At 42.6% G+C, this 15,226-nt stretch overlaps 2 protein-coding genes across 2 annotated transcripts in view; both read left to right on the top strand.

Annotated features, from left to right (window-relative positions):
• The first annotated feature begins 872 nt into the window (after positions 1-872).
• cavin2b (caveolae associated protein 2b) lies at positions 873-11,648 on the top strand. The gene is made up of 6 exons (XM_084713998.1): positions 873-1,236; positions 3,051-3,191; positions 3,650-3,751; positions 9,772-10,038; positions 10,108-10,260; positions 11,147-11,648. The coding sequence occupies exons 1-6, from the start codon at positions 979-981 to the stop codon at positions 11,525-11,527; spliced, it is 1,302 nt and encodes a 433-aa protein (XP_084570124.1). The 5' UTR covers positions 873-978; the 3' UTR covers positions 11,528-11,648.
• Positions 11,649-14,179: 2,531 nt separating this feature from the next.
• The window catches only part of ebpl (EBP like), a 2,488-nt gene continuing 1,441 nt past the window's right edge, over positions 14,180-15,226 (top strand). The window contains exons 1-2 of the mRNA XM_084713756.1: positions 14,180-14,488; positions 15,137-15,206. Of these exons, the coding sequence (XP_084569882.1) occupies positions 14,309-14,488; positions 15,137-15,206 (250 nt within the window). The 5' untranslated portion in view covers positions 14,180-14,308. The remainder of the gene's footprint in view (positions 14,489-15,136; positions 15,207-15,226) is intronic.

The raw sequence follows: 15,226 nt of genomic DNA, 5'->3' as shown, positions 1-15,226 counted from the left end.
CTCAAACTGCAGTCAAACTTGTGATGTTTTAAGATCCTCATTTAGAGAGCAAACAAAGAACCAGGAGTGAGAACATCCTGACGAGCACAAATCAGCCCGTCACTTGAAATGTTTCATGTTTCTACAAAACTGTCAGCCAGTGAATCCTGGTCATGAGCTGTTATAAGCTGTTATAAACTGTTATAAGCTGTTATAAGCTGTTATAAGCTGTTATAAATGTTGTTTTTGTGCAGTACAACAGTCTTTTCATGTCAGAGGACTAATGTGAGGGCGAGAGACCTTACCACAAAGAGCGGAACAGAGAGAGAGAGAGAGCTTTCCTTCCAGATGACTTCACCTCAAAAACATGAAACACACACACACAGTCGTCATGGTAACAGACCTCTCCTTCCACGTCGTCATGGTAACAGACCACTCCCCTCTGGGTGTGGGCTTCAGGCTGAAAGCTGCAGAGAGAATTAACCCCTTCACTTTCAACACAAAGTTCACAGATGTGATGTTATCTGATTATTTGATTGATTGATTGATTGATTGATTTAAGTTCAGGTGTGATCAGACTTCCACTCTACACATTTAATGTTGTATTTTCTATTTTTTTCTATTGATGTTACATTTTATCTTCTGTTGATTTAACTGTATTGATATTTTGATTTATTGAATGTGTCTGTGATTTCCTGTGTTTGTTTTGACAGACAGTTGTATTATTGTGTTGTATTCGAGCTTTAAAGGTGCAGTCTGTCTATTTTTAAAGTCACTGACACAGAGCTATTGAATTCTCTGTGGCAGTGAAGGAGTTAAAGGTGTTTCCACAGTCGGGAAGTTGGACGGAAAGTTTTCCTCTGAGCCAACCAATCAGAGTGCAGCACACACACACACACACACACACACACACACACACAGAGGGAAGGAGGGCGAGGTCCCAGAGTTTTCCTGCAGCAGAAACCATTTCTGGAGTTTTTCTGGTTTGCTTCAGAGTTGATGTGCGAGGACAGTGTTATCATGGTGACCACTGAGACCCACCAGAGCCAGGACCTAGTGGTCCCTCCCCAGAACCAGGACCAGCTGGACCAGCTGGCCCAACAGGTGGAGAACCAGGCCTCCCCCTCATCCCCCCTGACAGGTTTCGACCCCGAAGCGATGAGTCAGGGTCCCGTTAATGCCATTACTGTCCTCACGCTGCTGGACAAACTGGTCAACATGCTGGACGCCGTGCAGGAGAACCAGAACAAGATGGAGGTGAGCTGGGGGTGGGGCCAGTACAGACACCAGTACAGACACCAGTACAGACACCAGTACAGACACCAAAACATGAGGCAACAAGTTTCCAGGCCGAGAAAAAACAAACCAAATTCCACTTTTTCACTTGAACACAGTTACAGTTAATGACGTTTTCCTGTAAGCAGTTAAGGAGACGATGCAAAGCTCAGCGTTTCCTGATTCAGAAAAACTTTACAAACCAAATTCTATTCAAAAAAACCTGAAGATTTGCCTCTGTTGGATTGAATACGTTTTGTCACTTAGAGAATGATTTTAATGCTACAGACCAGTCAGTCCTCGTCTTGTTGACTCTTTAAGTTGTCTCTCTGTCCTCAGTCTGTGTTTCTCTCTGTTTTATGAAATATCACATGTATATGCTGGTTAGCAGATGTGTGACTCTGCTGTGAGTCTACATTCCTCACATATTAGTCATATTAAGACGCTTCAGCTAAAACTGTCTGCTGACAGAGAAACAGAGAACAGATTTATCTTAACTTTGAACTTTGGCTGCATTTTAACCAAAGCGTCACTGGAGCTGCTTCATGTTTTCACTCTGATCCTTTATAACATGTCAGAACTGGTTTTCTGTCAAACTGGCTCTGGTCTCACAAAGTAACACAAAGGTTTAGTGAAAACTCTGAGAAACTCTGGGTTTTACATTTCGCTCGCTAGCTTCTGCTAACAAAGAGCGCCGTTAGCTTCTGTTAGAGACCACAGCTGTTAGCATCTGGTTATGAACTCTACTGTTAGCTTCTGCTAACAAACACTAACATGCACTCAAACGTTCTGCCGTGTTCCACGCTGGAAGTCAGATAAAGAATCTAGCAAATTGTTAACATTTCACTGTTTCTCAAATTGATCTGCAAATGAAAAGACAATGGACAGGGAAAATCCGGAGGGACACTGGGACATACATCATGATCGAACCACATATTTTATAACCCATTAGTTACTTCGAGACAAGAGAGAGTTCATGTGAAAATATCAACAGAAGAGCGAGAGAGTAGAGCGTCATCAAACATGGCTGCTGGTCGGGACAGTGGACAGACCAGTCAAGACGGTTTTAGTGAGTTTTATTTGTTTCTGCGCAGTTTGAATGAAGATCATGATGCTAGCTGCTAGCTGGCTAGTTAACGTTGGTAACTGAACTAAGACACTGAGGTGATTAAAACACTACAAATAAAACAACCAGGAAATATTCTTAACTTTTTGTCCGAAGGTAAGAATGAGAAGCGTCCTAACTGAAAAATGACCAGGTCTGTAGATGATGGTTGCCTCATGTTCGTATGATTTCCAGAAAACGTCTCTCATGTGGTGAAGTTGCCTATTTTAAAGACTGAGACTGAAATAAATTGCTAAAAAATGAAGATAATTTTAAAAACTTGAAATGAAGTCAGCTAGTTTAATGCTAGTGCTACTGTGCAGAATCAATCATTTCACAAATGTCTGGTTCCCTTCTTGACACGATCAGTTTAACTGAAGTCCTGCTTCAGAGACACGTTAACACGCCGTCAGGAGACACGAGGACATCATGCTAACACAGCGTTTAAAAAATGTGGAGACTTATTGATTATCACAGAAGAAAGAGATAAAGATGTCTACAGAGAAACTGATTAGCATGATCCTGGTCAGCTAGCATGTTAGCGGTTAGCTACAGTTCACTGACTCGTCATGTGACAAATGAATTAATATCCAGTGACATTAGAATCTGAAGCAGCTGATTGGCTGTCCACATCGAGTCGAACTTCTCTGAACTCCAGCTGATGTGTGATTGGATGCTGGTTGTGTTTCAGGTGCACCAGGTAGAGATGGAGGGTGTGGTCAGAGGGATCCAGGCTGATATGACCAAACTGTCCAAGAGTCACAGTCACACGTCCAACACCGTCAGCAAACTGCTGGACAAGAGCCGTAAACTGTCCGTCACCATGAAGGAGGTACAGACTGCTGACATCATCATACTTCCTGTCACATGATGGGTAGATTGTACTCTGACTCACCAGATGCACACTGCAGATGTAGGTCCTGCCATTGGTCGCTTGCTTCAAGTGGTATTGCGACGTCCCCTATCACTTCCTGGGAAACAACAACAACAACAACAACAACAACAACAACAACAACCCCCTAGTTGCATCCTACGTGCTGAAAATGATCAATTAGCACCTTGGATGCTAATAGTAGCAACGAGCTAAAAGCTGTTATCTTTTCTTCTGCAGGGATGTAGTCGTATTAAAACCAGAGCTCACCTCCACCTCCAGCTCCACCCACACAAGTTCCTCCTCCACACATTACTATGTTTCTGATTGGTTTAAAGAAATGCATGTATGGAACCAGACCTTTTTCAAAGGCTGAGAGACGTCAAGACGTACAAGACTCACCTGTGCTGCTTCTGCAGGTTCGTGATAAGATGGAGCGTCAGGGTGTCCAGGTGAAGAAGCTGGAGGCAAACCACGCCCACCTGATCAACAGAAACAACTTCAAGGTCCTCATCTTCCAGGTCAGTGACGTTCTCTGTCATTGACGTTCTCTGTCAGTGACGTTCTCTGTCAGTGACTTTCTCTGTCAGTAACGTTCTCTGTCAGTGACGTTCTCTGTCAGTGACGTTCTCTGTCAGTAACGTTCTCTGTCAGTGACGTTCTCTGTCAGTAACTCTCTCTGTCAGTGACTTTCTCTGTCAGTAACGTTCTCTGTCAGTGACGTTCTCTGTCAGTGACGTTCTCTGTCAGTGACGCTCTCTGTCAGTGACGTTCTCTGTCAGTGACGTTCTCTGTCAGTGACGCTCTCTGTCAGTGACGTTCTCTGTCATTGACGTTCTCTGTCAGTAACGTTCTCTGTCAGTGACGTTCTCTGTCAGTGACGTTCTCTGTCAGTGACGTTCTCTGTCAGTGACGCTCTCTGTCAGTAACGTTCTCTGTCAGTGACGTTCTCTGTCAGTGACGTTCTCTGTCATTGACGTTCTCTGTCAGTGACGTTCTCTGTCAGTGACGCTCTCTGTCAGTGACGTTCTCTGTCAGTGACGCTCTCTGTCAGTGACGTTCTCTGTCAGTGACGCTCTCTGTCAGTGACGTTCTCTGTCAGTGACGTTCTCTGTCAGTGACGTTCTCTGTCATTGACGTTCTCTGTCAGTGACGTTCTCTGTCAGTGACGCTCTCTGTCAGTAACGTTCTCTGTCAGTGACGTTCTCTGTCAGTGACGTTCTCTGTCAGTGACGCTCTCTGTCAGTGACGTTCTCTGTCATTGACGTTCTCTGTCAGTGACGTTCTCTGTCAGTGACGCTCTCTGTCAGTGACGTTCTCTGTCAGTAACGCTCTCTGTCAGTGACGTTCTCTGTCAGTGACGCTCTCTGTCAGTGACGTTCTCTGTCAGTCACGTTCTCTGTCAGCGACGTTCTCTGTCAGTGACGTTCTCTGTCAGCGACGTTCTCTGTCAGTGACGTTCTCTGTCAGTAACGTTCTCTGTCAGTGACTCTCTCTGTCAGTGACGTTCTCTGTCAGTAACGTTCTCTGTCAGTAACGTTCTCTGTCAGTGACGTTCTCTGTCAGTGACGTTCTCTGTCAGTAACGTTCTCTGTCAGTGACTCTCTCTGTCAGTGACGTTCTCTGTCAGTGACGTTCTCTGTCAGTGACTTTCTCTGTCAGTGACGTTCTCTGTCAGTGACGTTCTCTGTCAGTAACGTTCTCTGTCAGCGACGTTCTCTGTCAGTGACTCTCTCTGTCAGTGACGTTCTCTGTCAGTGACGTTCTCTGTCAGTAACGTTCTCTGTCAGTAACGTTCTCTGTCAGTAACTCTCTCTGTCAGCGACGTTCTCTGTCAGTGACGTTCTCTGTCAGTAACGTTCTCTGTCAGTGACGTTCTCTGTCAGTAACTCTCTCTGTCAGTGACGTTCTCTGTCATTGACGTTCTCTGTCAGTGACGTTCTCTGTCAGTGACGCTCTCTGTCAGTAACGTTCTCTGTAAGTGACGTTCTCTGTCAATAACGTTCTCTGTCAGTGACGTTCTCTGTCAGTAACGTTCTCTGTAAGTGACGTTCTCTGTCAGTGACGTTCTCTGTCAGTAACGTTCTTTGTCAGTGACGTTCTCTGTCAGTGACGTTCTCTGTCAGTAACGTTCTCTGTCAGTGACGTTCTCTGTCAGTGACGTTCTCTGTCAATAACGATCTCTGTCAGTGACTCTCTCTGTCAGTGACGTTCTCTGTCAGTAACGTTCTCTGTCAGTGACGTTCTCTGTCAGTAACGTTCTCTGTCAGTAACGTTCTCTGTCAGTGACGTTCTCTGTCAGTAACGCTCTCTGTCAGCGACTCTCTCTGTCAGTGACTCTCTCTGTCAGTGACGTTCTCTGTCAGTAACGTTCTCTGTCAGTGACGTTCTCTGTCAGTAACGTTCTCTGTCAGTGACGTTCTCTGTCAGTAACGCTCTCTGTCAGCGACGTTCTCTGTCAGCGACTCTCTCTGTCAGTGACGTTCTCTGTCAGTAACGTTCTCTGTCAGTGACGTTCTCTGTCAGTAACGTTCTCTGTCAGTAACGTTCTCTGTCAGTGACGTTCTCTGTCAGTAACGTTCTCTGTCAGCGACGTTCTCTGTCAGTGACGTTCTCTGTCAGTAACTCTCTCTGTCAGTAACGTTCTCTGTCAGTAACGCTCTCTGTCAGTAACTCTCTCTGTCAGTAACGTTCTCTGTCAGTAACGTTCTCTGTCAGTGATGTTCTCTGTCAGTGACGTTCTCTGTCAGTGACGCTCTCTGTCAGTAACGTTCTCTGTCAGTGACGTTCTCTGTCAGTAACTCTCTCTGTCAGTGACGTTCTCTGTCATTGACGTTCTCTGTCAGTAACGTTCTTTGTCAGTGACGTTCTCTGTCAGTGACGCTCTCTGTCAGTAACGTTCTCTGTAAGTGACGTTCTCTGTCAATAACGTTCTCTGTCAGTGACGTTCTCTGTCAGTAACGTTCTCTGTCAGTGACGTTCTCTGTCAGTAACATTCTCTGTAAGTGACGTTCTCTGTCAGTGACGTTCTCTGTCAGTAACGTTCTTTGTCAGTGACGTTCTCTGTCAGTGACGTTCTCTGTCAGTAACGTTCTCTGTCAGTGACGTTCTCTGTCAGTGACGTTCTCTGTCAATAACGTTCTCTGTCAGTGACTCTCTCTGTCAGTGACGTTCTCTGTCAGTAACGTTCTCTGTCAGTGACGTTCTCTGTCAGTAACGTTCTCTGTCAGTAACGTTCTCTGTCAGTGACGTTCTCTGTCAGTAACGCTCTCTGTCAGCGACTCTCTCTGTCAGTGACTCTCTCTGTCAGTGACGTTCTCTGTCAGTAACGTTCTCTGTCAGTGACGTTCTCTGTCAGTAACGTTCTCTGTCAGTGACGTTCTCTGTCAGTAACGTTCTCTGTCAGTGACGCTCTCAGTCAGTAACGCTCTCTGTCAGCGACTCTCTCTGTCAGTGACGTTCTCTGTCAGTAACGTTCTCTGTCAGTGACGTTCTCTGTCAGTAACGTTCTCTGTCAGTAACGTTCTCTGTCAGTGACGTTCTCTGTCAGTGACGTTCTCTGTCAGTGACGTTCTCTGTCAGTAACTCTCTCTGTCAGTAACGTTCTCTGTCAGTAACGCTCTCTGTCAGTAACTCTCTCTGTCAGTAACGTTCTCTGTCAGTAACGTTCTCTGTCAGTGATGTTCTCTGTCAGTGACGTTCTCTGTCAGTGACGTTCTCTGTCAGTAACGTTCTCTGTCAGTAACGCTCTCTGTCAATAACGTTCTCTGTCAGTAACTCTCTCTGTCAGTGACGTTCTCTGTCAGTAACGTTCTCTGTCAGTGACGTTCTCTGTCAGCGACGTTCTCTGTCAGTGACTCTCTCTGTCAGTGACGTTCTCTGTCAGTAACGTTCTCTGTCAGTGACGTTCTCTGTCAGTGATGTTCTCTGTCAGTGACGTTCTCTGTCAGTAACGTTCTCTGTCAGTGATGTTCTCTGTCAGTGACGTTCTCTGTCAGTAACTCTCTCTGTCAGTAACGTTCTCTGTCAGTGACGTTCTCTGTCAGTAACGTTCTCTGTCAGTGACGTTCTCTGTCAGTAACGTTCTCTGTCAGTAACTCTCTCTGTCAGTGACGTTCTCTGTCAGTAACGTTCTCTGTCAGTGACGTTCTCCCTCTTTGGTCATCAGCTGCTGCAGGAGTTGAGATGAAGAACGTCACAGAGAGCTGTTATCATCTGGTCTGGTTGTCATGGTTACAACAACATGTCAGTTTTATTTATATTTCCTCTATGATTTCAGAACAAATACTGAATATTATTGATTTGCAAAAACATGATGATCGAATTCAATGAAGACATTTAATATTCAAGCTGTTGTTTTTTCTCATCCTGAAATTTACTGAACATGTTTCGATAAAGTTGTGACAGGAGCAACAAAAAACTGTGGAAGGTGTTTGGAACGTTCCTCAGGTAAACAGGTGACAGGATCATGATCGGGTATTAAAGGGGCGTCCTGGAAACGGGACGGGGTCAGATTCACCACTTTGTGAAAAACAGTCCAACAGTTTAAGAACAAAGTTTCTCAACACAAAATTTCATCATCTACAATCATAATATCATGAAAAGATTCAGAGAATCCAGAGAATCTCTGAGAACCAACAGACTGTCTGTGACCTTTGACCCCTCAGGCAGCGCTGCATTAAAAACCCTCATCAGTGTATAAAGGACACTACATGGACTCAGGGACACAGTTTGTCTCTGCATCTACAAATGTGAGTTCAGACTCAAAGACAAAGACATCAACAACATCCAGAGACACTGCAGACGTCTCTGGACCAGAGCTCAGCTGAGACGGACGGACGCAAAGAGGACAAGTGTCCTGTGGTCTGACGAGTCCACATCTCAGACTGTTTTCACTGATCATGGACGTCGTGTCCTCCGGGCTGAAGAGGAAAAGGACCGTCCAGATTGTCCCCAGCTGATGTATCGAGGTATTTGGAGCGACATATGCTGCCATCCATGACGTGTCTTTCATCAAGACGATGCTGAGACACATTGTGGACGTGTCCCAACAGCGTGTCTTCAAAATAAAAGAGAGAACACAAAATACAACAACAGAGGCATATATCATATATATATATATACATATGATATATATATATATATATATATATATATATATATATATATATATATATATATATATATATATATCATATATATATATATATATATATATATATATATGATATATGTTTATATATAGAGAGTCTTCTATCACTTCCAAAACGTCAACAGTTAGTGTCCTCAGTGTCGTTCATGACTGTTTACAAAAAACAATAAAGTTGATCAGTTTGAACATTAACTATCTTGTTTTTTTGCTGAATTCAGATAAATATAGGTGGAAAAATTGTTTTCTGTTTTTATTTGTTTTACACAAAGAATCTGTTTATAAACATCAGAAACAAACACAAGTAACAGCTGAGCTGCTCACTGTCCTGTAGTACTACTGTAGTAATAGTATTAGTAATATTACTTTAATTCTACATCTGTGCTTACTGTCCATGTTTTTTTCAGCAGCTTGTCCTGAAGTACTGAAGTATGAGTGTGTATTACTGCAGTACCAGTGTGTATTACTGTGGTAGCACTCTGTATTATTACTGTCCATGTTTTTTCAGAAGCTTGTCAGTATTGCAGTATTAGTTTGTTGTACTGCAGTACCAGTGTGTTTCCCAACATTCCTGTCCTCCCTAAAATACCCAGAATTCCTCAGTGGGTGTGGTTCTTCATCAGCTCAGCTTTTTTAACCCTTTCACCTCCTGCTCTTTGTGTCTTTGTACTACAACTCTGTTTACATATACTGTATACTACTGCATGGACAAAAGTATTTGGACAGCCCTGTTCACACACTGAATGAAAACAAAGGATACTGGATTTAAGTAGAACCTCCTTAAAGAACTGCCCTGATCTGTAGTTCTAAATAATAAACTGATAAGGATTTAATTATTATGATTGATTTTATTGTGAAAGGACTGTAAGGGACCAAATTACACGAAAGCTGTACCATGCAGAACCCTGACCAGAACCCCACTATTGTTCAGGGTGCAGAGGAAATGTTCCACATTTCAGGTTCCCCTCAAATTCCTCTAACATTCCTTAAGGTTCTCCCAAGGTGCCTTTAAAGTTCCTTTCAGATTTCTATTACATTAAACTAAAGTTCCCCCAACATGTTTGTATGGTTTCCTTACCCCGTATGTTCTCTGAGAATTTCTCTATGATAACCCTGACGTTCCCTCAACATTCCTCTACCATTCCCCATACGTTTTGCCAAGGTTCTCCTAATTTTTTCCTGTCAGTCATCTAAAGATATACTGATGTTCTATGCAGGATCCAAAGTTTCTCTCAAGTTCCCCTAATATTCTGCTCTTGCCCCTAACAATCTCCTAATGTTTCCCCAAAGTTTCTCCAAGGTTCCCCCAAAGTTCCTGTAAAGATAGATACAAAGGTCTCTTTACCATCTTCCATGGAAGGTTCTTTAATGTTCTCCTGTCATTTCCTTCAGGAGGAAAATGAGATCCCCGCCAGTGTTTTTGTGAAAGATCCTCCTCCGTTCCCTCGTGATGAGATTTTGGAAGAAGCTGACGAGTCAGCGCCAGGCGCCGTCGATGGCAACCGTTCCCAGGAGGGCGGACTGCAGACCATCGACCTATCATCTGATGAGGATGTTGGGCTGGAGGCGGAGCTAGAGGAAGAGGAGGTGTGGCCTCATGACCTGGAGAACATGGAGAAATCCAGAGCCGAGAAACTGAAACGTTCCAGTTTGAAGAAGGTAAGAACCACAGGTGTAAGTGACTGTCTGAGTGAAGACAGACAGGTGTAACTGACTGTCTGTGTGCAGGTGGACAGCCTGAAGAAGGCGTTCTCCAGGCAGAACATCGAGAAGAAGATGACAAAGATTGGAACAAAGATCGTTTCTCAGGAGCAGCGAGAGAAGATCAAACAGAAAACGTCGAGTCTGAAGGTTTCGCCGTTGACCTTCAGCATCAGGAAGGTATGAAGATCAGTCTCAGTGAAGGGGAACGTTCCACCAAAGTTCTTCTACCAAAGATTCAGCTATTATTCTCCAAAGTTTCTTCCCATAAAGTTCCCACACGTTTATGGAACTTGTTCCTCTATGAACCCCATGCTTCCCCCTAAGTACGAAGTAAGGTTCCACTAAAGTTCCATGAACACCTTCTTAAGTTTACATCAGGGTTCTGTAACATTCCACTAAGATTCCATCATGGTTCCCCCTAAGTTCCTGTATTGTTCTGCTAACACTCCCACTATGGTTCCTGTAAGGTTCTACCAAGGTTTCTCCAACACTCATATTTAGGTAACCCAACATTCCCCTAAAGTTCTCCTCTTATATCCGTAACATTCCCCTAAAGTTCTCCTCTTATATCCGTAACATTCCCCTAAAGTTCTCCTCTTATATCCGTAACATTCCCCTAAAGTTCTCCTCTTATATCCGTAACATTCCCCTAAAGTTCTCCTCTTATATCCGTAACATTCCCCTAAAGTTCTCCTCTTATATCCGTAACATTCCCCTAAAGTTGACCCAAGCTTCATGTTTGGTTCTTCTGAATTTCACCCATGAATCGTCACAGTTCCAGATTATCTTAATGTTCCCCTAAAAGTTCCCCTAACATTTCCCATGGAAGGTTCCTGAACTTTTGTGTTTGTGTTTGTTCTCAAATATTTGGAAAACAGCTCCAAACACAATGGATGGAAGTTTTATTGACTAACTTTCAGGATGTTATTACTGTGACCTGTGACCTCTGAGAGGTTATTACTGTGACCTCTGAGAGGTTATTACTGTGACCTGTGACCTCTGAGAGGTTATAACTGTGACCTGTGACCTCTGAGAGGTTATAACTGTGACTCTGTGTTTTTAGCCTCGCAGCAGCTCTGACTCTCAGCCTCCAGATGTTTCGGCTCAGACTGAAGAGTCCGTCTTCACCGAGGCTGAAGTCCAGCTGTCCCCGATGAGCAGCACCAACCAGGAGGTTCCCTTCACCGAGGTCCATGCCCAGCTGGCTCCAGTCGAGGTGGAGCTGAAGGAGGAGGAGGAGCTGAAGGAGGAGCTGAAGGAGGAGGAGCTGAAGGAGGAGCTGAAGGAGGAACAATGGGGAAGCGAGGAGGAGGAGCCAGCTGTGGCGGTGGATGTATCACTGGAGTCAGAGGGAGTCAGTGAAGAGTTCGCTCTGTCCTCTACTCTGCGTCAGGAGGAGAAAGAGGAGGGAGGAGAAGAAGAGGAGAAAAAGGAGGAGATCTAAACAGTCAGATTGGAAGTTTATCAGTCTGATCAGATTTGATCAGTGATTAAAGGAACAGTTCAACATTCAGGTAAATCTTCTTCTCTTCCTCTATGATGTTCAGACTGACGTCGTCTAGTCGTGTTTTTTACACACATTTTTAATTTGCATTTATCGGAGTGAAAAAATTCAGAAGAAATCTCACAATATCCTGAGAAAGTTTTTACCCTCAGCTGAGTGAGAAAACCAGGACTCAAACCAGTGGATGATGATGATGATGATGATGATGCTGTCTGAACAGTACAGATGAAGCTGTAACCTGCACAGAGAAGAAGAAGAAGAAGAAGAAGAAGAAGAAGAAGAAGAAGAAGAAGAAGAAGAGTTCACTGACTGTTGAAGTGTTAAAGTTCAGAGCTGTTAACGTCTCTTCTCTGTTCTGTTAAGATCAATTCTTCAGTTAAAGTTTTGAATGAAGTCGAAGAATTTGAACATTTAATATTCTTCAACTGATCTGAAAACCCAAAATACAAAAACAGCTTTTAATTTCATGTTCAACGTTTCTTTTAGCTTCCTTTAATGTTTATTCTTGTTTTTGTTGTTGAAAAACAGCTGATATAAAATGATAACCAGTAATCATCAGATCAATAACATCTGTGTAACACTGACATCAGTGGTACCTGTCAGTCATCCTGAAGAACGTATACATGCAGAACTCAACATGGTGCTAAACAGAACCCTGAAGACACTAAATGTTTGTTCTCCAAACATTTCTGTCAATCCCCTGAAAATATTAACTTTATCAACTTAAAGATCCTCTGACGTTCTACTACTGGTTCCCAAACATTCCCCTAAAGTTCCTCAAAGGTCAGCTAAACATTAACCAAAGAATCTTCACGGTTCCATTAAAGCACCTCTAAGCTTCCACTGTGTTTACCCAAGTGTTCCCTACGGTTCTGGTAAAGTTTTAGTTGTGCTTAAGTTCCCCTAGCAGATCCCTCAGACTCCCAGAAGGTTCCTCTAACATTCCTTTAGGTTCCTCAAATGTTGCTCTAAGACTTAACTAAGCTCTGCCTACGATTCCTCCAAGGTTCCCCAAAGGTTCCTCTAACATTCCACTTAGTGGAAAACTTCAGGGAACCTTAGAACCTGTGGTTCCACTAATGTTCCTGTGATGTTTTCTTGATGATCCCGTCTGCTATCTGAAATGTTTTCTAATAAGATTAGAATTTTTGATTTCCAGTGATCAATAAGTTGATCACTTTCTGTGTGTTGAACTTGTTTACCTGCTTATTAATCTCACTGAATTATTGATTAAGTGTAACACTGATGATAAACTGATAAATACAGAGTTAAATACTGAGGAGAGAAGGATTCACATATTGATTAATATACATATATATATAGTTATGGATATACATATTGATTATTTACACAGATAAATATTGATAACTGTACACAGAGTGTCCTCTCTTGTTTAAGTTTCAAACTGTTTTGTCACTTTATTGTTTTCAGGTTTAAAGTTGTTTTTTCTTTTATTTTGACACAAATGGAAACTTTCTGTTGCCAAAGAACACTTCCTGTTTGACTCGTCCAAACTCACCTGAACTCTGACAATAATCAATAAAGTCCAGAGTGACCACATTTATGTTTCTGAGTCTCATTTCAACTTTTCTGTTTTATAGTGAAATTAATGAAACGTGTTGGACGTCTGGACAGAAAAAACCATTTTTCATACTTTTCTTTTTTGAGATTTCAGGAACTAAAACATGAATAAATCTAAACTGTCACAGTGTTGAATACTTACTGTCAACACGTATCCTGTGATTTACTTAAAAAATGTGTACAAATACTCAGTTACAAGTAAAAGTTCTGCATTCAAAACTGTTTTGAAAAACGTACTTCAACTATAAAAAGTAAAAGTATTTGTTATACATATTGTTGTATTATTGAAACATCAGTATTAGAGCAACATAGTATTGTTATAGCTGATTTGAAATAGTTTACTTCATACAGCACATACTATGTGGTATAGTACTGTAGTACTATATGTGGTATACACCTGTGTATTTATACTTCATAAACTCAAAATGGAATGTCAACACATGAATTAAAAACTTACTTGAGAGTTGTCAATAATTTTGATTTCAGTGTTTATATTTGTAATGATTGAAGGTGAACAGATCAATATATTGATAGGCAGTGTGGAGGATGAACAGCTGCTTCACTTCATTGACTTTGATGATATTTTACTTTTTCATTTTTGTTGAATTTTGTTTTGAAATAAAACATTAGATTTATTATCAACATTTCTTTCTTTTTCAGCAGCTGAATCATACGAGAAAAGCAGAAAATCTCTAAAAGAAGATTTTTTTATTTAAAAATGAAATTAACAGAACTGTTGATGATGTTTATTGTATTTTATTGAAATTCTTCTGTAATTTCAAGAACATTTATGAAACACTGTTCTTTACTGAACTCTGTAAAATCACTGTTTTCTAAGTGTACTGCGTGTACTGAGACTGTTGAACTTTGACCTCTGCTGCCTCTGTTGGTGGAAGGGGGCGGGGTCAGGGAGTCGGGCGTTCTTCTCTGGAGCCAATGAGAGAGCTTAGGGGAGGGGCTGAGTATCAACACGACCAATAGAGAGGGCAGGGTGAGGTGTGTTTGGTAGATCTTCATTCAGGGTACTGTTTGAGCACAATACTACTACACAGGACTACAACCCAGTAGTACCTGTACTGGGCAAAGTACCACCACCTTCTTCTCTTGCTCCTCTGTCTTGTCCTCCTCCTATGACATCAGATGGACTCAGTAACGCCCCCCGGTGGCTTCTCTCTGGTCTCCTTCTTTTCTTTGTTAGCATGTAGCATCCAGATTTTAGCAGCCGCTCTGCTAACACACAGGTGTGGTGGACAGATGTCTGCAGGTGACTGGTGGATCCTGCTGTGGCTGTTCTACGATGTCATCGTCCACCTGACACTGGTACGACCAATCAGAACCACTTTCAAACCTTATTATTATTATCATTATTATTATTATTAGAATTTTGTTTATTATCTATCAGTATTTGTTTGTTTTAATGTTTTTTTAATGTTTTTTATCTGCCTGTCTGCCTGCCCGCCTGTCTGTCTGTCTGTCTGTCTGTCTGTCTGTCTGTCTGTCTGCCTGTCTGTCTGTCTGTCTGTCTGTCTGCCTGCCTGCCTGCCTGCCTGCCTGCCTGCCTGCCTGCCTGCCTGTCTGTCTGTCTGTCTGTCTGTCTGCCTGCCTGCCTGCCTGCCTGCCTGTCTGTCTGTCTGTCTGTCTGTCTGTCTGTCTGCCTGCCTGCCTGCCTGTCTGTCTGTCTGTCTGTCTGTCTGTCTGTCTGCCTGTCTGTCTGCCTGTCTGTCTGTCTACATGGATCCACTGCAGGAATGATGTGGAATATTTTGATATTTCTTGAAAAACTGACATTTAAACTTTTGTATAAATCTCATAATATTGACAGATGTTCAGACTGAGATTGTTGCTTGTTGTTTATTGTTTATCCGTCTCCGGTTGCTTGTTGTTTATTGTTTATCCGTCTCCGGTTGCTTGTTGTTTATTGTTTATCTGTCTGTGGTTGCTTGTTGTTTATTGTTTATCTGTCCTCAGGAGGGTCCTTTTGTCTATATGTCTCTTGTTGGGACGGTGGAGACATCTGAAGGTCCTCTGGCTGAACTCTGTGAGTTTAACTTTTTTCAG

Source organism: Lutjanus erythropterus, chromosome 24 (genome assembly GCF_056507025.1).
Source record: "Lutjanus erythropterus isolate fLutEry1 chromosome 24, fLutEry1.hap2, whole genome shotgun sequence".
Lineage (NCBI taxonomy): Eukaryota > Metazoa > Chordata > Actinopteri > Lutjaniformes > Lutjanidae > Lutjanus > Lutjanus erythropterus.
The sequence above is the reverse complement of the archived record's forward strand: the minus strand, read 5'-3'. Positions and strand labels throughout refer to the sequence as shown.